This window comes from Aethalodelphis obliquidens, unplaced genomic scaffold, assembly GCF_003676395.1.
Source record: "Aethalodelphis obliquidens isolate GAN/ISIS:26980383/991018 unplaced genomic scaffold, ASM367639v1 scaffold8, whole genome shotgun sequence".
Taxonomy (NCBI): Eukaryota; Metazoa; Chordata; class Mammalia; order Artiodactyla; family Delphinidae; genus Aethalodelphis; species Aethalodelphis obliquidens.
The window spans coordinates 61,691,627-61,712,487 of record NW_020837952.1 but is presented as its reverse complement, the minus strand read 5'-3'; the positions used below and the strand labels follow the sequence as shown (position 1 = coordinate 61,712,487).

The window sequence follows — 20,861 nt, the reverse complement described above, 5'->3', positions numbered from 1 at the left end:
CCACCCCCACAGAGCAGGATTCTGATGTCAAGTCCGATACTGACTTCATGCGGAGGAAGCCTGGGAAGATAAGCAGAGCTGTCACAGTCAGCGCGGCCAGGGGCTCCCAGGAGAGAGAGGAAGTAGGTCAGAGGCCATGGAAGGGATGGTGCCGGAAGGTGCTGACAGTGCCAGGACCCCATTAGCGGCCAGGGCTCTGTGGGCAGGAGAAGCCAGTGGGCCTCCGGCAGGGATGACCCAGTGGGCGGGACGCAATGCTGTGGGCCTAGACAGGACCTCAGGGTCCAGGCAGCCCGCATGTGAGGTAACCTGGACGGGCACAGTGCGGCCCAGGGGGCGTTGGCCAATGCCGGGCGAGATGTCCAGCCTAGACAAGCTGTGGCCAGTTCAGGCTGTAGGGCAGTCAGGCCACCAGGGAGCACCCCAAGCCTGCAGACTGGACACAGGACGGGACAGGTGGCAGGGCAGGGCCTGAGCCAGCGGGGCTCCAGGCTGTCGAGCTGAGCCTGTGCTCTCGGGCCCAGCTGGCTGCCAGGGCACATCTAGGCCCCATGGAGGAATGGCCAGCAATGTGCACACACCAACAGCAACAGGTTCTGCGGAGCCGCAGGTGGAGCTGAGGTCACGGACGGGCAGCCCCGAGGAAGCCCCATGAAGCCAGCTGCCCAGGGATTCGGCCGCGTTAAAGGAGAAGGCTGGTGGGCTTTCCCAGGCAGACACGTGGGAAGGGCATCTGGCCAGGGCCCAGCATGGGAAAGGTGAGAGGTGAGGTGGCTGGAAGGCCAGCAAGGGAGCCCGGAGCACATTCTGAACGCAGACGGCCAAGTCACCCCAGCCTCTGAAGGTTCTTGGGGGCTGTTCTGCTGATTTGCCTTTGCAGCCAGCTCCCGACGGGCCCACCAGGACCTGGTGCGCGGCAGGGGCCCAGCAGCTGCTCTGGGGCAAAGCCGCCTCCTTCCTTCCGCGCCCCCAGCTCTGTGCTCAGAGTCACGGGCCCACAGCCCTCACGCAGGGCCTGACCTCCTGCCCAACCCTCTCCCATCCAGCTCAAGTGCAGGAAGCATGTCTTTGGAAAACTTGGCCTTTATTTCAAGAACTTCTCCGTCTGGTTTAAGCATGTGGTCCCGCCTTGGCCAGGCCCCTCCCCAGCCAAACCCCGGACTACAGCCCCCTGGGGTGGAAGGCCACGGTAGTGGTTGGCTGGGGCTGCAAAATGCCATAGACTGGGTGGCTGAAACAAGGGAAATTCATTTCCTCAGTTCTAGTTCGGAGGCTGCAAGTCTAAGATCAAGGTGCCAGCAGGTTGCTTTCCTCTGAGGCCTCTCTCTGTGGTTTGCAAATGGCCGCCCTCCTGCTGCCTCTTCACGTGTTTGACCCTCTGTGCCCGATTACCCATGATCCCTCTGAGTGTCCAAATCCCCTCTCTTATAAAGCCACCAGTCACACTGGATTGGGGCCTACCCCCAAGGCCACATTGTACCTTAATCACCTCTGTAAAGACTATCTCCAACTCCACTCACGTTCTGAGGTCCTGGGGGTCAGGGCTTCAGCATGTGAATTTTAGGGGGTCACAATGCAGCCTATAACAGCCGCTAAGAGCCCCCTGGCCTGGCCTGTGGACTTTGAGCCTGTCAGGTGAGGAGGGTGGGGCTCCCTTGGGGCCTGACCAGTGTTTTGTAGTTGATGCTGCTGCCTCCCCGACACAGCTCCCTGAGGGCGGGGGTGCGGAGGGGACCTGAGTCCTCTCTGGGTGCCCCCCTGGCTACAGGATTGTATGAGCTGACGGGTGGCATTCAAGGATCCTGTGTGAGTAACCGAGGAGGGCAGAAGGGGCCCGGCCCAGGGAGGCCACAGGGAGAGGCCACGCAGCAAGGCTGGCGTTTCTGAGTCCCTGCCCACCGGCCCTTTCCTGGCCTCCCTCCTCATGTGCAGCAGCGTGTTACCAGCCCCCCACCTGGTGCTGGTGCAAGATTTCCAAAGACGTTTCATGTGCACATGTTCGGAGCCTCAGAGCAGCAGCCTTGTTGCCATCAGCCCTACTGGGCTGGGAGATCAGGCCCGCCTTGCCCGAGGGAGGGGCTAGAACTCACACCCCACCTTATGCCCTCTCCTGGCTCCCGATTCCCTGTACCCAGCCTGAACAGGGGCTGGGCTCCCAGAGGAGTGAATCACAGGGAGCTGGCAGGATCAGACCTGTACCTGTGGCTCCCCAGTGCCAGGCACGGGCAGCGAGGCCGCGGGCCTGCCCTTCTGCCATCTGCTGAGGGGGCGGACGTGCTCTGAGAGCAGGGCTCGAGCCTTGCTGGGCTGGATGCTGCACTTAGCAGGGGGTCAGGGAAGGCCCCCTGTGGAGAGGGTACGGTCGAGCTGAGCACGGTGGTGAGGAAGAGAATCCGGGGGCACCAGGGTGATGCCTCTCAGGAAAGTGCTCAGAACAGCAGCCCCCCTCTCCTCGGGCCTGCTCAGGAGGGGAGAGGAGGGCTCAGCTGCCTGCCCCCTCCAGCTTCCTCCCAGGCCCCTTAGAGGAAGACTGCTTCCTCCAGCCAGCCTTCCCTGCCTGCCAGCCTGCAGGCCCCTCCCCTCTGGTGGCCGCTTATACTCCAGCATCTTCCCCTAGCAGGCTGGCTGGCCATGAGAACCTGGGGCTGTGGGACCCCTAGCTGCTCTCTGCAGCCCCCAGCCCAGACACATACTCCAGAGGGCAGTAAAGGGTGGCTGGACCCTGGCAGGCCTCTGAGCCACACCTCTGCTACCTGTGATCAGGACCTGCCTCCTCAGGGGGAATCTGTCCTCATCCTAGGTGTGCAGGCCGGCAGGGCCCTTTGACCCAGACTGCCTGGTTCCAATGCTGGCTCCATCCCTTACTGCTCAATCCCCAGTGCCTAAAACTGCCCCTTTAGGAGTGTAGGGGTGCTGCAGCACCTGCCTCCCTGGGTGCTCATGAGGGTGGCCTATCAGCAGAGGAGAGGGTGCCCAGTTCCATGCTCGCCCCAACACAGTCCACACCTCCAGAGGGTGCATACCAGGCCTTCAAGAGGAGAAGACGGGGTATCCAAGATGCCGCCCGACGCCCAAAGTCAAGCTGCCCAGGGCGGCCGCAGGAGGACAGGCGTGGGGCGCGGAGCCCACCCAAGGCCCGTGGCCTTCCGTCACACCCGCACGACAGCCCAGGCAGCATTTAGGCGCCCCTGGAGGCCCCGCCTGTCCCGACGACCCACCAGGGAGGCGCTACTGAGCTCCACGCCCCCGGCCACGGCGGCCCGGACCCCAGGATCGGCGGCAAGGGGAAGCCACCTCCTCGGGCCAGAGCTAAGCCCTGCGGACTCGCCCGGGCGAGCTCACCCGGTCCGCGCGGCCAGACCCCAGCCCAGCCCCCTCCTTGATCGCCCGGCCCCTCCCCCTCCCCCTCCCCCTCCTCTGTTCCCTGCTCCCTCCTCTCCCTCGCCCCCACGCCCGGCCCCCTTCTCAGGTCCCCCCGCCCAGACCCCCGCCTTGGTTCCTCGGCTCTGCACCCCTCTCGTCCGTCCCCCTCCTCGTCCACTCGCCCGGTCCGCCTCGCGGCCTTTCCTCGTCCCCTCGCCCCGCCCCACTTCCCCCGGCCGAGTCCTCCTTCCCCCGTCCAAGTCCTCCTTCCCCCGTCCAGCCCCCTCTCAGTCCCCCCAGCCGGCCCCCCTCCCCAGCCCGCCCCCCTCTCCCTCCCCCGCTCCGCCTCCCCGTCCCCCGCCTGGTCCCCCGCGGCCGCTCTGCGTACGGGGTGACGCAGCGCCGCCCACCCGCGCGCCCCGCCCGCCCCGCGCCGCCGCCGCCGCCGCCGACGCCGACGCTGCCGTCGCCGCCGCAGCCGCAGCCGCGACCCGGGCTCCTGGGGCCGCTAACGGTCCGGCGCCCCTCGGCGTCTGCGCCCGGCGCCCTCAGCCCGGCCGACCCGGCGGCGCCCTGGGCGCTGGGCGCGATGGGGGCCGCGGAGCCGCTGCGCTCGGTGCTGTGGGTGAAGCAGCAGCGCTGCGCAGTGAGCCTGGACCCCGCGCGGGCGCTGCTGCGCTGGTGGCGGAGTCCGGGGCCCGGAGCCGGCGCCCCCGGCGCGGGTGAGTGTCGCCTACGGCCCGCGGGCTCGGCCGGGGTGGCGGGGCAGGGAGGGGCCGGGGAGGCCGGCAGGCGGGGGCCCCGGGACCGGAGGCCCGGAGATGGGGGCCGGGGTCTCGGCAGCAGCTGGCAGGGAGGAGTCCCGGGCGCCGAGGGTGTGTACACTCCGGGACCGGGGTGACAAAGAGCGAGCGCCGGAGCGGGGGCGGGGGCGGGGGTGGGGGGAGGTGCCGGCGGGGAGGCCGGAGCCCGGGCGCCTGCGGTCCCGGCGAGGATGCGACCCCGGAGGGCGAGGCGCGGGGTGGTGACGGCGGGGCAGGTCTGCGGCCCGGGAGGTGTCGCCTGGACGGTGCCGCATCTCTGTGACCGGCCCGCAAGTATCTGAAAGGCACCATCCGGATCGATTGTGAGACTGATTACGGATGGATCCCGAGGGAGTGCCGGCGCCCCGCCCTCGGTTTCAGTTTAACCCGAGTACAGATGCTTTTCGTTAGCGGGGATCCAGAGTGGGGTCAGGAATTCCTGTTGTAAAGTGAAAGACAGGCTCATGATCTTCTGTCTGGGATGTGCTCCCTGGTGGGGTTGGTGTGGGTGTTAATTCTGGTGCAACAGGCTGGACGTGGGACCTGCGGAGGCCCTCCGATCTGGAGAAGTGTAATTTAACTGAAAAGGGCACTCTCTCTCCCCAAGGAGAAGGGGCCAGCGGCTCCCAGGGCCGAGACGTCGGCGGCAGAGGGGTGGGCAGAGGCTTATCAAGGAGGTGTCATTTGACCCCTGGCAGGAGGAGGAGGATTACAGGAGGCGCCTTTGGCCAGTGAGAAGGGGGGAGGCGTCCATGGCTGGGGAGGAAGCGCAGGGCTGGCGAGTGTGGGTGTGTTTCCATCTCATTCATTTGTCTTTCGCAATTTTTTATTGAGGGCCTGTCCGGGAAGGGCGCGGCGGTAATCCTCGCCTCTGCTCAGCGCACGTGACAAAGTCCCTGCCGCAATGGAGCATTTTCCATTAGAGGGAGAGACAAGAGGGGAACACATAGGGGCGTGTATGTCTCAGAAGAGCCCTGCAGAGTGGGGGCAGGTCGCTGTGGTGCAGGAGGTCTCAGAAGTCCTCACTTGCAGGAGGGCATTGGACCAGAGCCCTGGAGGGACCTGTGCACATTGGGAAGAGATGGTCCTTGCAGGAAGACCACAAGTGCCAAGGCCGGAGGTCCACGGGGTGCTGCAGGAATGGAGGGAGATGGGGGAGGGGAAACGGGGCTGTTTGGGTGGCGTGGGCTGAGATGGGGACCCCAGGAGGGCTTTATCCATCTTAACCTGGAGAAGGGATCCCTGTGGCAGCTTGGAGGAGAGCAGACAGAGGAGGGACTGCAGGTGGGAGGTTGCTGGCCTAGTCCTGGTGGGAGTGGTGGCGAGCAGGGCTGGGTCTGCCTGGATTGAATGAGCAGCGCCAGGGGAACGTGAATTCCAGGTTTGTAGTTACTGAAACTGCAGGAGCAGGGATTTCCTTGTTAAGTATCGGGGAGGGGTGTGTAGGTCAGTGTTCTCTGGTGGATGTTCTGACTTTGGGATGGCTTTCAGATGCCTTGGGGGCAGTCGGGGGTGCTGTGATGGGTCTGGGGGTGCTTTCGGACACTGAGGTTGTGTGGCTCTGCTGGTGGGGGAGCGGTGAGGCAGAGCTGGCCGGTTAATTGGGGCCAAGGTCAAGGGCGGTCTCGGACTCTTGTTTTCTAGCCTCGGCGTCACCAGAAGCATGGTCTGCAGAGAGCTTATCTGTGGTCGGGGGTCTGAGGCTCTACCCTTCTACCAGCTTTCTGTTGGCCCCTTGGGAAGACATGTCACTCCTCAGACGTCATCCTCCGACCTCCTGCCTGGCCTGTCCCCGAGGGCTTTTGGGCTTTCCTGTAGACCTCTCGGCGTAAGGATGGGGCGCTGCCGTTTCGTGGGACCTCTCGGCGTAAGGATGGGGCACTGCCGTTTCGTGGGGCACTTGGGCGCAGCCACTGTGCTTCTGTCCTGTATCCCATTCAAGCACGATGCATTCCTGCGGGGCAGCTTCTCCCGTATTTTACGGATATAGAGAGTTTTAGAAACCGGCCCAGCTAGTGGTTGAACCCGGGTTTGAGGCGTGGTGGGTCCAACTCCAGCTGCTGTGCACCGGGTGGTGTGGCCTCCCTCAGGCCACAGCGGCCATGTGGACACTGGACAGACCCCACCCGTCCGGGGCGTCTCGGTGGGGAGGTCGCTCCTTGCCTGCCCTCAGCCGGCCGCCATTATGGTCTGCGGTCTGCAGAGCCTCTGGTTTGTGTGACGTGCTTTGGGGTGGCCCCTCGCTGGCACGGCTGCCTGCCCTCTTCCTGGGAACGGTGGTGGCTTCACTCTTACAAACCGTGAAGGCCCTTTCGTACAGGGACCTGGTATGCAAGAGATTGGTCCCCTCCCCGGAGGGGCCGGGGCTGTGGGAGCCCTGGCAGCCCCTGTGCAGCCCACCACCCTGGGAAGGCAGTGGGTCAGCAGTGCAGGGACGCAGCTGCTGCAGCTCGGGGCCTTCCCATAGCGGCACCCCCAGGGCAGTGGGGTCTGTGTCAGGTGATTGCATGCTTGACAGCACCACTGGCAGCAGGGAGACAGGAACCCGTCCACGCGGGACATTTCATTCAGTTACGGAGTGGCAGTACCCGGCCGCTGCAGTCCCAGGCGTGTCTGCTGGCGGGGATGGACTACGGCTTGGCCGGGGAGGGAAGGGAGGGGAGGGTTGTGCAAAAACAGACTGATGGGGTAGGGAGTGAATTGAGATCACCTTCGAAGGACAGAGGAGGGACCTGCCCCGGGGCAGCCGCGTGCACCGGGTGCAGCTGCTTCGTCTGACGCGCTCTCTGTTTCTCCATAGCATCGCCCCTGTTTGCAGACAGGAAAAATGGAAGTTGTGAACTGATTGCAATTGATGGTAATGTCCAGAAGGGAGCTGGCTTTTAATCCAGGCCCACGCTCCTTCATCGTGAGGGGGCTCAGCAGTTGAGAGCAAAGGAGGGACCAGGATTTCAGGGGGCAGCGTTGTCTGGACCCAGGAACAGCTGCTCTTAAGGAAGCTGTGAGGCTCCGGGGCGCCAGCCTGGCCGGAGGTGGGGCAGACTGAAAACAGGAAACCCAGACCCAGTCTTCTCACAGTGGGTCGGGCTAGTTCAGCTTGAAACAGAGTGAAACTGTATCTGGGCTGTACCCCCCGGGGTTCAGGAAAAGAGACTCTGGATGTGTTCCTTTAGAGTTGGAGCTGGGAGGAGTGTGTTGGCACCTGGGGGTGGGGTGGGGCAGTTCCCAGGCTCCACCTTTGAAGGAAATCCTCCCCTTCCTCTGGCAGCTCCCCCCCCCCAACCTGGGATGCCCCGGGGCTGGTGGGGCTCTCCTTGGGTAGGTCACTGCTATATTTACAGAGTGTCCCCCAACACCCCTACGCAGTGCCCAGCAAAAGGTAGGCAAGCCACAGATACTTAAAACAAAAAGGTTTTTTATGCTTATAAAAGTAACTCATGTTGATTTAATAAAATCTAGAAAACACAGAAAGCACACAGAAAAAGAATCACCCTTAGTCTTAACCTTCAACAGTGAATTTTTTTTTTTTTTTTTTTGCGGTACGTGGGCCTCTCACTGCCGTGGCCTCTCCCGTTGCGGAGCACAGGCTCCGGACGCGCAGGCTCAGCGGCCATGGCTCACGGGCCCAGCCGCTTCACGGCATGTGGGATCCTCCCGGACCGGGGCACGAACCTGCGTCCCCTGCATCGGCAGGCGGACTCTCAACCACTGCGCCACCAGGGAAGCCCAAAACATGACTTTTTTAACGTCAACTTTATTGAGGCATAATTTGCATACAATAAAATTCACACATTTTAAGTGTGTAGTTTGGTGACTTTGCCACGTTTGATCAACTGTCCTAAGGAAAAAGACAAGTACTTAAGGAACTGTGTTTAGGCTTTAGAAAATGTATTTTCTGTGTGTTTGTTAAGATACTGATGACCCCCTCCTCGTGTCCCTCATCCCCATTCCCCCGGGGCTCCTCGTGTGCCTGTGCACGGCAGGTGCTGAACAGCCCTGTGTGGATGGCCGCATATGGGAGGTGAGGTGTGGCCTGCCCCTGGCCACATGGTGAGTGGAGGCTGCCTCGGGACTGGGCTCCGGCTGTGTGGGATGCAGCATGTCCTGGGGTCACCGCTGCCACTGGCAGGAGAACGTGGGGGGGAGTGGTTGCTTTGCTGTTTGCTCTCCCAGCACTTTGACTTTTCTCTGGAGGATGTGGGTTCGAAACCATTGGAAGTGGCTGGGAAGCTGAATGGTTTGTGTAAAGCCCACAAATTCTACAGAATCCTCTAAAGCATAAACACCACAGATCCTGTAGTCCTGTGTTTCAGTATCCCCTGACGTGTCTTAGTTATGCCCCATGAGGAAGTCAAAAGTGCTGTAGATGGTGTCAGATGATGTCAAGCTAACGCCCTGCTCAGTGTGATAGGAGGACTCTCAGTATATTTGAATAGGAAATAAATGGCAATCCTGTCTACCTGTTACAGAAAAAAAATAGACTCTCATTCTAGGTTTGCATGTGATTCACTGTCGGAAGAGACGTACAGGCTTTTGTGGTTTCGAAAGCGGATGTCAGGAAAACAGCAGTCCTGCCTGCCGTCTGTCTCTCTAGGCACCTGCCTCGGTTATGTTCAGGTTACGTGACTTAACAGTAGGCGAACGTGGTCATAAATATCGTAATCTGAGATGATTCCAAGGTTAACTTTTGTTTGTTACTCTAAAATAGGTCAGCAAACATTTTCTTCAAAAGCCAGATAGCAATTATTTTAGGCTCTGTGGGTCACAACTTCTCAGCTCTGCTGTTTTAGCGCAAAAGCTGCTGTAGGCAGCATGAGAGTGAATGCACGTGGCCGTGTGCCAACAAAACTTTATTTATGAACGTGGACAGCAAGCTGGATTTGGCCTGCGGTTTGCCGACCCTGCTCTAAACCATTATGTATCCTCGTGCGTTTCCCTGCTCTGTTGTTTGGTGCATTCACGTTCAGGATTGCTATGTCTTCATTTTGGATTGACCCTTTTTCCGTTGTATAATGCCCTTCTCTGTCTCTGATCATTGTATTTGTTCTGGAGTCTGCTTTATCGGTTGACATGGCCACTCCTGCTGCACACGCCTTTTCCATCCTTTTACTTTCAGCCTGCTTGCATTATTAGATTTGAAGTGAGTTTCTTTAGACTGCCTAGGGTTGACTCATGTTTTTTAATTAACTAAGCCAATCTGTGTCTTTATAATGTAAATAGAGTAGGGCTTAAGTCTACCATTTCATTTTTTGTTTCCTGGTTTTCGTTTCTCTGTTTTTCCCTGCCTTCCTGTGAATTACTTAAAAATATTTTTTTAGAATCCCATTTTGATTTGTCTATATATCTTCATCTTTTCTTTTAGCTGTTTATGGTGGTAAACTATCAGTGTTGTTTTTGAGCGCACCTCTTTGTACAGAGGTGGAGTGGTTCCCCAGAGTATTGGTCTATATATACGTATCTCATCCCAGTCTTGTGGTGCTGCCATGTTACCAATTTGAGTGAAGTGCAGAAACCTTACCTCTCTGCATCACTTTACTCTCCTGTTTTATAATGAAATTGTCTTAATTATTTCTTCTGCATGCATTTAGAACCACATTAGTGTTATAATTTTCTCTTCCACCCGCAAACATTATTTAGAAAAGTCAGGAAGAGAAGGAAATCCTATTGTGTTTACCCATATCTTTGCTTACTCTGTTCTTTCTTCCTTTCCCCCCCGCCCCCGCCAGGGACTCTTGTCACTTCACTTCTACTTCCTGCATCCTTTCTTTTATGATAGGTCTGCTGGCAACAAGTTCTCTTAGTTTTTCTTCGTCTGAGAATGTCTTAATTTCTCCTTTATCCCTGAAGGAGATTTTTGCTGGGTGTAAGGTTCCAGGTTGACCATTCTTTTCTTTTCAGCACTGGAAAAATATTGTGCCACTTCCTTCTGGCTTCCATGGTTTCTGAGGAGAAATCCACTGTCATTCAAAGTTTTCTCACCTGTAGGTAAGGTGGTGTTTCTCTCTTGCTGATGTGAACCTTCTTTTCCTTGTACTTGATTTGCAGAATCCAGACTGTAATGTGTCTTGGACTGGATTTCTTTGGATTAATCATATTTGAGGTTATGCCTTTTGTCAAATTTGGGAAGTCTTCAGCCATTATTTTTTGAGCACGTTTTCAGCCCCTCTCCTTCTCTGCTCCTGGGACTGTAGTGACACACATGTTGGATCCTCCATTATAATCCCACAGGTCTCTGAGGCTCTGTTCGTTTTGTCTTTTTCTGTTTTGTTTTTAATTCTGTTTTCCTCTGCTGTTCAATTTTAGTCATTTCTGTTGTCCCATCTTCCAGTTCACTGATTTTCTCGTCTGCCTCTCCGTTCTGCTGTTGAGTCCACCTGTTTGTTTTCTGTTTTGGTTACTGTATTTTTCAGTTCTAAAATGTCCATTTGGGTCTTGTTTATATCTTCTATTTCTTTTTTCTTTTTTAAAGATTTATTTATTATTTATTTATTTTATTTATTTTTGGCTGCATTGCGTCTTAGTTGCAGCATGTGCAGTCTTTGTGGAGGCCTGCATGATCTTTGTTGAGGCATGCGGGCTTCTCTCTAGTTGTGGTACACAGGCTCCAGGGCATGTGGGCTCTGTAGTTTGCGGCACACGGGCCTTCTAGTTGAGGCACGAGGGCTCAGTAGCTGTGGCGCATGGGCGTAGTTGCCCTGCACCATGTGGGATCTTAGTTTCCCGACCAGGGGTCGAACCCGCATTCCCTGCATTAGAAGGCAGATTCTTTACCGCTGGACCTCCAGGGAAGTCCCTATACCTTCTACTTCTTTGCTAAGACTTTTTTTCTTTGCTGAGTCTTTATGTGTCTTCATTTGTTTCAGGTGTGTAATTGTTTGTGAAGCCTTTTCGTAGCGGCTGCTTTAAGGTCCTTGTCAGACAATCCTAACATCTTTGTCATCTCGGTGTTGGCATCCAGCGATTGTCCTTTTTTTCTCTCGTTTTGAGAGCTTCCTTCTTCTTGGCATGGTGGTTGATTTTAGATTGAAACCTGGACATTTTTGTACTGCGTTATGAAATTTTTGTTTGTTTGTTTGCTTTTGTTTTTGTTTTTGCGGTACGCGGACCTCTCTCTGCTGTGGCCTCTCCCGTTGCGGAGCACAGGCTCCGGACACGCAGGCCCAGCGGCCATGGCCCACGGGCCCAGCCGCTACGCGGCATGCGGGACCCTCCCGGACCGGGGCACGAACCCGTGTCCCCTGCATCGGCAGGCGGACTCTCAACCACTGCACGACCAGGGAAGCCCCTGTGTTATGAAATTTTGGATCTTATTTAAACTTCCTCTTTTAGCTTGCTCTCTCTGACACTGCTCCATCAGGGAAGAGGGGGACTAGTTACCGCCAGGTGGGAGAAGAAGTCCAGGTTCCCCTCGGCCCTGTTGACAGTAGGAGGGGAGGGGCTCCTCATTGCTGCTGGGTGGGCTAGGACTTCCGGCCCCCCACTAGGCCTGCACAGAGACCCCCTTGGCTGGAAGGGGTAGGGGTGCCTCGCACCTGCTCTCCAAGGGTCTCCTGACACCTGGGTAGGTGGAGGTGGGTGGTGGTGAAAATCCTGACTTTCCCCTAGGTCTCCCCTGACACCACCCCACTACTGCTGAGTGAAGGTGGAAGTCCGCTCCCCCTTTGTCTCTCCCGACCCCTGTGGGGAGTGAGGCTCGTTACCAGCTGTCTGGGATGAAAGTTCTGGCTCCCTGCGTGCCTTCCCTCACGCCACGCCACCCTGGTGCCACCCTACACCCTTGAGGGTGGAAATCTAGGCTCCCAGGTGGACTTTGCTGGCGTGTGGGCGTGGGGCCAGGTTTCCTGTGTGTTTGTTGCTTGTCTAGAAGTTTCCTGTCTTACTGGGCCGTCCTTCCCCTGGTCCTTTGGCCAGGGAGGGCACTCTTTGTTGGGGTTTTTGGTTTGTACCCACTGGCATTTCCAGGTTGCTGGATTCTTCAAATCTGAGGTGCTTGAGGCAAAAGGAAACCCAGGGAAGTCACCCCTGTCCTTCCCTGGTCCCGAGGTCCCCGGCCAGCTTCCTCCTCCTCCCACCTTTCAGAGTCTCCCTGCGTTCGTGTGACACATGGCTCGGTGGAGGAACAGGGAAAAGCACATCTCGTCCATCATCTCGGCAGCGGAAGGTCCCTGTGCATTTTTAAAAATATTTTTTCTCTCTGTTATTCAGAACAGATTATTCCTGCTGACCTGTCCAGCTTCACTGGCTTCCCTCTGTCCCCCCAACTCCGCTGCTGAGCCCGGCTAGTGAGTGTTTTATTTCAGATGCTGTACTTTCAGTTTTAAAGCTTCCGTTTGGTTCCTTCTAATAGCTTATTTTTCTCTCCTGGGAACTTCTGTCATCTTTCCGTTCATTTTAAGAATGTTCAGCTGTACCTCACCGAGCACGGTTATACCGACCACGTTAAAGTTTTTGTCTGATGCCTCCGACATCTGGGTCATCTCAGGCCGGATGTCTGTGGACTGTCTTTCCCTTGGGCATGTCAGCGTTTTCTGGTTCTTGGTGTACTGATTAATTTTGTACCCTGGACGTTTTTCATATTTCTTTGTAAGGCTCTGGGTCCCGTCAAAGTCCTTTGGAGAATTTTCTTAGGCAGGTGCTCAGCCTGGTTGTACACAGACGGCAAGTCGGTCTCACGTCGTGGGAGGGGTTTCCACATAAGTCCAGCTCTCAAGGCCTTTTTCACGCTGTGGGGGGCCACCCTGGTGTTTGTCACTCGGGGGTGAGTCCGGGGCCGGGGAGCTGGCACACTGGGCAGTTCGGCTCCCAGGGCTCCTCTGTTCCTGGAGCCCGGCGCGTGTCAGTTCATGGGCAGGGCCAGGACGCCCTTCCCAGCCCTGCCGGCCACGCTCTGGCTCCTCTGGACAGAGGGGTGGGTGTTCGCTGTCTGCATCCAGTGAGCTGTTCTAGACCTCAGGCTGCGCTTGGCTCAGAGCTGGGGCTGGAGAGGAAAGGAAGGCTCTGGAAGACTGCCGGGCGCTGCTCCTTCTGCGTGGGTGCTGCTCCGGCCACTGGCCCGCTGCTCTCTGCTTTTGGCGCCTTCAGATAACTGTCTCCCTCCCATCTTGTCCAGACCTCTTGGTCACCATCAGAGGAGGGATAGGCGGTCGGGCGCCTGCTTCATCCTGGTCGGAACTGTGTCTGTCTCGGCTGACTTTCTCGTGCCGGTAGTGCTGTGCTTGCCGCCTCGAGTAATCCTCACCATAGCCCCTGGAGCCATCCTGGTGTTGTCCCCATTTCAGAGATGGCAGTCTGGGCGGGTGGGGGGCTGCTCCAGAGCTCGGACGCTGAGATGCTGGGGTACGCCCCCTGCAAGGACGTGGATGCCGGGTTCGTTTCTGCAGCGCCCACTGCCTTTCCTGGCAGGCAGGTGGGGGGAGAGCAGGGTTCTTGGAGCAGGAATCAGCCTGGCTGCAGCCCCCAGCGGCCGAGGGCGGGGCCGCCACACGGGCCCCTGGTCACTAGGCTGATGCTTGCACAGAGTAGCACGTGGTCGGAGGAGCCTGTGGCTGTGCAGGTGGGAGTCGGGGACGGGCTGTTTCCTGTGTGTGGAAATGCAGTTGTGCCAGAGTTGGCTCCACGGTATACGGTCCGCAGGTCCAGGGTCAGTGCAACCTGTCCCCTGAACCTACGGCCTGGAGACCCGAGGAGAACCCTGTCCCGAGCAGGGGTGGCAGAGGCGTTTCCTGAAAGGCCAGGCCCGGTCCTGTCACAGGTGCTGATGGAGCAGAACCCTGAGGGCGACAGGGCCGGGGGCCACCTGGAGCCGGACGCTTGGCCAGGTCGCTAGGCTGCTGGTGCTCCAGGACTGCTGGGCTCTCCCTGCAGTGGCCAGGGTCAAAGGCCACAGTGCGACAAAGGTGATAGCGAGTCCCTCTTAGGCAGGACTGTTTCAGGACGGGCGGGAGCTGCTCTGGTTTATGGGTTTGGGGTCAGGAGGACACGGTGATGCCTTATCTTTCCGGACGGTGTTGATGACATTTCTTCACGTGGGGACGACAGCGAACTGTCAGCAGTGTGATGTCTGCATCCTGTCTCCACGTCCCATTCAAAGGGAAGGTGCACGTGTGTGAGTGTGTGCACAGGTGCATGTGAGAGACTGCAGGAGCATGTGCACGTGTGCCTGTGTGTGAGCAGTGGCTCCTGGGTGGAAACGGGCCGCCCGCCCTGCCCGCCAGCCTGTGGCCCCAGCAGTCCCCGCGTCTTGTCTTCCTCTCTGGCCACCCGCCTTGTGCAGCCTTTCTCAGGAAACCAGTGGACATCAGACTGCACCCGATCCACGAAGCCGCTGATTCCCAGGCCTCCATCCAGAGCACGCCCGGCTCCCTCCTTCCCGGGGACCCCTTGGCCCAGGTGTGCGTGGCGTCCTGGGGGCCTGGGTGGATGGTGCCAGGCCTGCAGCGGGTCTGCCCTGGTACCCAAGGGCCCTGGGAGGCCTGATAGAGAATGTTCCGTGGAGGGGGGTCCGAGGGCCGGGGCTTTGGGCTCATTTGCCAGAAGCGGTGCTGCCTCAGAGGTCTGGGTTCCCGGAAACACGCGCTCCTGACTCCTTGTACTGTCTGTGCCTCAGCTGACAGCTCAGCAGGGGCGCCAGGAGCTGTGGGGCATCTTAGATGAGAGTCCAAGGCGGTGAGCCTCCGGAGCTGCTGCTCCCCGCCTGGGGCTGCCTGGCCTGCGGCCCTCCTGGGCTCCGGCACCGCCTCCGCCTCCGTGGTACTTAGCTCCCTCTGCTCCAGCCCCACTGGCCTCTGCCTGTCCTGAAGCTCCGCAGGGATGCTCGTGCCCCAGGGCCTTTGCCCAGCTCCTAGGTTGCCATCAGCCTTTGTCCGTGAGGCATCCCATCCCCTGCAGCCCCCAGCCCCGTGGACCTGCTCCACTGCCTTTTCCATAGCATTTATGACTCTGGATAAGTTGATAAAACACGTATATCAACCTCGTCGTTTCTCAGAGGCCTCCCCACATCCGACCGTTACCTGCCAGAGGGCGGGGTTTTTGTCCCGGCACCGCCTCCCTGTCTGAAGCTAGGTGGGCCCGTAGCAGTGCTGAGCACGTGAGTGGAGCGTGGTGGGGCAGCTTCGGGCGCAGTGCCTGGGCTTTTTAATGTTTACTCATGAGCCTTGGCGACTCACGTGTGTTAAGGTTTAGCATAAACCACGATATACCTGATAATTGAATATCTTCTAAGAGAAAAGTACATCTTGAAATATTTTAGGACCTAAAGATGCCAAAGATTTTGTGCCTGGAATGATCTAGAAAGGTTTAAAAATAGACTCAACTGAGCTGGACACTGATTGAGCCCACAGAGAGCCCGTGGGGCTCCAGGTGGGCCCCTGGCCTGCCCTGCCAGCCCCCCCCAGCCCGCTGCTTCTCCCTGTAAACCTGACTGTAAAGGGCTAAACTGGTCGGGCCGCTTTTCCTAAGAAAAGTGCCTGGTGCCCTCCCTCTTCCTCTGATCCCGGGTCCCTTATCTGAATGCCCTCAGCTGCCTTTTTCTGTAGATCCCATGCTTCCCTCCTAGGCCTGTACAGTCCCTGGCTGGTAAGCATGCCACCTGGCACTCGCCACCTTCTGGAGTTTCTTGAGCCTAAGAGGATAGAGTGTCCCGGACAGGATTACCTCTCAGGACACTTAGCCCCGTGCACCTGAGTCATAGTAAGAGATGTTACCTGCCCCCTGCCCTGGAGTGCGCTAAGAGCAGCTAACACACGTGGGTGCGGCCAGGCACCAGGCCCTCTTCTCAGCACTTTAGGTGAGGATCCTTTCATTCTCACGTGTCCCCATTTTACAGAGAAGGTAACTCAGCACAGAGATGCCAGGCATTTGCCCAAGGTCACACAGCTGGGAAGCGCCAGGGCCCAGTTCCAGCCTTGGCCTCTCCTCTGGATCCACTGTCAGCCCTTCTGGTCAACAGTGGGGACTGCTGTCAGGCCGGAGTGAGGAAAGGTGGGCCTGTGAGCCAGGCTTGACTTCGGGTCAGAAGAGATGAAAAGGTAGGGGGCTGCTGGGGAGGAGGGTTCCTCCTGTGAGCATCCCCGGGTAGCTGCCAGAGCTGCAGTGGTGGACAGACGGTCAGGGCCCCTGCAGCACATGGGACACGCACACCAGGTTCCCTCCCAGGCTGGTGTCCTGGTGACATGCTGGCCACTGTGGGTGTGCAGACAAGGGTCAAAGGTCACATTGTACTGGATCAAGTAAATTATAATTGACCATGACCTCATCTGAGCATCGGGAACTTTGGGGCTAAAGTAACGAGGATATACTTACAGTTTTGTTTGAAATTCTTGTGTTACTGAAATAAACCAGTAAGGGACTTCTCTGGCTGTCTAGTGGTTGAGACTCTGCGATTCCACTGCAGGGGGCACGGGTTAGATCCCTGGTCGGGGAACTGACATCCTGCATGCTGTGTGGTGTGGCCAGAAACAAAACAGACAAAAACCCAGTAAGAAATAGTTACAAATGGAAATTTAATTATTAACCCAGATCATTCGGTGGAAACAATTATTGTTCTAATAGAAACGTGACCTGCTGTTGATAAGTCTGTAGGACTTGCCATTCTTCTTCTAGACAGATAACCCTGGAGTGGCAGCCGCGTAGCCTTACAGAGCTCGTAAAAAATCGACGAGGAGCTATGTTGGTTTGTTTCCAACTTTGTTTCCAAAGTGATAGGAATCTAATTTTACTTAAACTTTTTGTGTGTGTCAGGCTAGACTGGGTGGAATGATAGCCATTATGGGTGATACAGTTTTACTTGGGATCCGCAGGGTCAGCGTAACTACAGATCGTCTGTAGCGGGGTTGTCTGTAGGGGGCTGCTGACGGGTCGCCCTTGGGCTAAATTTGGCCCAAATTTGGTCCACAGATATTTTTTGACTTGTCCAGTGAGGTTTTCTTTTCCTTTTCAAATTGTAGTCAACGTTTTAAATCAGGAGATTTCACACCAAAATACCCAAGCTTCTGGCGTATCCCTGAGTGATGTCGCCCGTGTGCTGTGATCAGGACTGTGCCCTCCAGGTGGTCGGGGCGCTTGGGTGCCACCCGTCCACCGCCTTGTGGAGCTTCGAGAACACGATCTTGAAACGTCAAGCTGCCGGACGAATTTCCCATTTCTGTGGAGTTAGAAGACAGATTTTTTTCTATGTGAGAAAAGCCATTGGGGGTTGCCTGGGTTGGGTAGGGTACCTGAGAAGTAGCTACCTCTTCAAGATTTGCCTGTTTTGACTGAAATCGGAAAACTGTTCTAGCAATGTCTAGTGGGGCGTGTGGACACGCAGAGGGGGAGGGTGCTTAGCCAGCGTCTGCCTGTCAGTCCCCGTGCTCCCCTCCGTCGCCCCCGCGGGATTTGGGGCAGGTGTGGACCTGCCATCACGGGCCGTGGCAGGTGCTCGAGACCGTGGTTTGTTGTCCTGGTGGCAAGGTCTCGGGCACACGTCTCGGAGCGGAGAAGTACTTTGTGACATTTATGCTGCAGGAGAAAATGTGTAATGCTTGAAGAGAGATGGAAAACCCGTCTGTAGGTTTAGTCCTCAAAATGCCTCTCTCTCGTTGGAAATCCAAATTCTTCCCCTCTCGTGAAGCCACTTAAGTCTGTCCCTCTCCTTGTGGCCCTTTCCTGTTCTGAATTGGTATCGCGGGTGGCGGTGATGTCACATAATCCAGCCCCGAAGATCCTTTCGCCTAAGGCCTCACGTGGAGGCGCCCAGGGGAGGCCGCTGAGTGGGGAGGCAGCGGGCGCAGGGGCGGCTCACCCAGCCAGGCACAAGCGCCGCCCGCTGGCATCTGTCCTGGCTCGTCGGCGACCAGCAGGGCCCCCCACTCGGTGCCTTTGCTTGCTTGTCTGTCCAGCAGGGGCGTCGGCGACCTGCCCCAGCGGGCCGTGGGGTTCTGTCCGCGGGGAGCGGTAGCTGGCGCGCGGGTGCCTCTGAAACCAGCCGGTCCTGTGGGCCCCCCGCTGCCTCCCAAGGGGACCTCCACCCGTGACCCCTCCCCTCCTCCCCGATCACATCCAAAACCTGTCGTCTGCTGGGCCTGGGACGCCGCTCCCCCAAGTGCCGAGACAGTGTGGCCGTGTGGTCACTAAGTGATCGTGATGTGACTCGGGCGTGTGGGGTCTCTCGTGGCGCCGGCCTGCTCTCCGGACTCTCATTGTCAAACCGGAGCAGGTATTGATGAGTGGAGGGAGGGCCCCCGCCCCGCAGGGCCTTGGAGAAGGTGTGTCGCGCTCGCCGCCGAGGGAAAGGGCAGCGTCTGCCTTCAGCCCTGACGTGGATCTGTGGGTCGGGTCTGGAAGGTCGCAGCCCAGCTTTGCCCACCGGCCGTGATGGTGTCGTTCAGCAGATGAGAGCGGCACGCTGGCGTGGATGGGGCAGGCGGGGATGGCGGGGCAGTGTGAGCACGGTGACCACGGTCCAGTGAATTTGTTTTCTGCGTGGTGTTTCTGGACTCTGCGAGGTGGTGAGCTGAGGGCAGCAGGGCTCCCTGGTCTTCCTTTCCACAGTGAGCTCTCACCCAGGAGCGCTCTGCTCCTGCCCCACGTGTTCGGGCGGCTGAGCTGCCGGGAGGCGCGTTTCACCTGCGTAATGACTCAGGGGGTCGGGCAGTGTGACCTCAGACCCTCGGGCTCTTTCTCGGGGAATGGGCCCCAGTGCTGGTGCCCCGGGGTGGGGCTGCGTGGCTGCCAGCACCCTGGCTTTTCTCTCTGGCCTCATCGCCGTCTAGTTCCCGTGGACGTGCGTCTCAGGCTGTGACACGATACATCAGGTGCTCCGTGGGGACCTGCCCTGTCCTGTCCCGTGTGATCCCTCTCACGTGGATGACGTGTCCTGGGAGCGGAGTACTGCCCTTGACTGTGAACTTGTCTTTGCTCTGGTCGCCCTTGGCCTCCTCGATGTCTGTGGGACCCTGGCCACCTCACCACCAGCACGGGGTACGTGTGCGCTGACACACGGGCGGTCGGTCTCCTGGGGGAACAGAGGCCACTGTGCGCTCGGCTGTCCAGGAACTTGTAAGATAAGCAGATTGACAGACAGCAGGGACTTTTCTCCCCCCGAGTCACAGCCGTGAAGCACACTCAGCATTCGTGGGTCACAGTGAGCACTGAAAAGGCTAGAACAGAACCAAGAACGGTGGTGACAGCGGCCAGAGTCCTTAGCTGTCCCGGGAGAGCTGCGGGCCTGCAGCGTGGGTGCCCTGTCCCGCGGGCATTTCTGGAACACGGTGGTTTCTCTGGAACACGGTGGCCCTTCGGTCACCACCCTTGTGGGAGGGTAACTGCCTGTCACACGAGGCACAGTCGCACTCCTTGGGGAGGGGAGCACAGAAGAATCGCATCTCTTGTCAACAAAAGCCTTGAAACTTCCAGCCCAGGTTTGGTTACCAAATTTCAGTCCATTTTTGGAAAGGATTCTACTGCATGAGAACTTTTTTTTTTTTTGAGTTTGTGACAATTATATTTGAACCGGTGGTAATGGCCCTTAAAATAGATTGCTTTATTATTAGAAAAATTAATGCTGAAACTGAACTGCAACACAGAGAGAGGCACATTCAAGTTTGGCCACAGAATCTGAAAGTGAAAGAAGAGGGGGTTGGTCTTAGTCATCCAGTCGGCAGTTCCAACTCACCTGAGCCGCATTCTTAGAAGAAATCAAAATTATTTAGAGCGTGGTTTTATAAACTGTGCAAAACCTAGTAAAATGACCTATCCTGATATACTATTGATAAGGATATTCTTGTAAGTGAAAGCTTAAGTCCTTCAAAATTAAAGATATTCCAACCGTTTGCCCTACATGGCTGCTTGGTTATTGTTTGTTTTTTGGAAAGAAATGTCTTTTTCTTCGCCAATTGCCGAGTGGGTCTGTGGCTGTCAGCGTCCACACTTGGTTGCCCGTCGTGCACGCTGGAGTTGAGGGGGGCCCTTGGTTGTGGGTGCAGAGGACGCGCCCCTGCCTCGGTCCCCCCTTGGTGTTCGGGTTTGGCAGGCTCTCTTGAACCTCTGCCTGATGGGAAACGTTTTTTGACAGATTTGCCAGAAGCGAGTCCTGGCCCTGCCGGTGGCTTGGACGAGTTCTTTGACCTCCAGGCTTCCGTAGAATGAGGATCTGGAACGTCTTCTGTGAGTCCGTCTGTCCAGCGAGGGTCGTATTTACCTTCTGGGTTGTGTGTGAGGATCACGAGCGTCTACATTTAGCACAAAGTGGGCCTCACAAGCGGCAATTATTATTATCACTGTTACTATTATTATGCCTGCCGTAAAGCCGGCGTACTCATGTGACAAAGCGTGACATGTGGAGACCAGAGCTGGACTCGGGTTGGCCAGGCCCTGTGGGAGGTGACCGGTGGGGACACACACAGCTCTGAATGGAACAAGTAAGACCACCCTCAGGGAGATGCCACCTAGTAGGGGGCAGAAAAGTGACTGCAGGCCAGGTTGACACACTGGTGAGGGGGGACCTGGAGGCCTCCCCGAGGTGATGGGGTTTCGGCTGGGAAGCAGAAAGTCCCGGGCCAGTCAGGTGGCCGTGTGTGTGTGTGTGTGTGTGTATCTGGTGTGTGTGTATGTGGTGTGTGTATCTGGCGTGTGTGTATGTGGTGTGTGTGTGTGTATCTGGGTGTGTGTGTGTATCTGGGGGGGTGTATCTGGCGTGTGTGTATGTGGTGTGTGTGT

At 57.5% G+C, this 20,861-nt stretch overlaps 1 protein-coding gene across 1 annotated transcript in view; it reads left to right on the top strand.

The window, feature by feature from the left end:
* The first annotated feature begins 749 nt into the window (after positions 1–749).
* The window catches only part of CERK (ceramide kinase), a 55,387-nt gene continuing 35,275 nt past the window's right edge, over positions 750–20,861 (top strand). Inside the window, exons 1-2 of the mRNA XM_027106030.1 lie at positions 750–765; positions 3,681–4,085. Coding sequence (XP_026961831.1) covers positions 750–765; positions 3,681–4,085 — 421 coding nt within the window. The remainder of the gene's footprint in view (positions 766–3,680; positions 4,086–20,861) is intronic.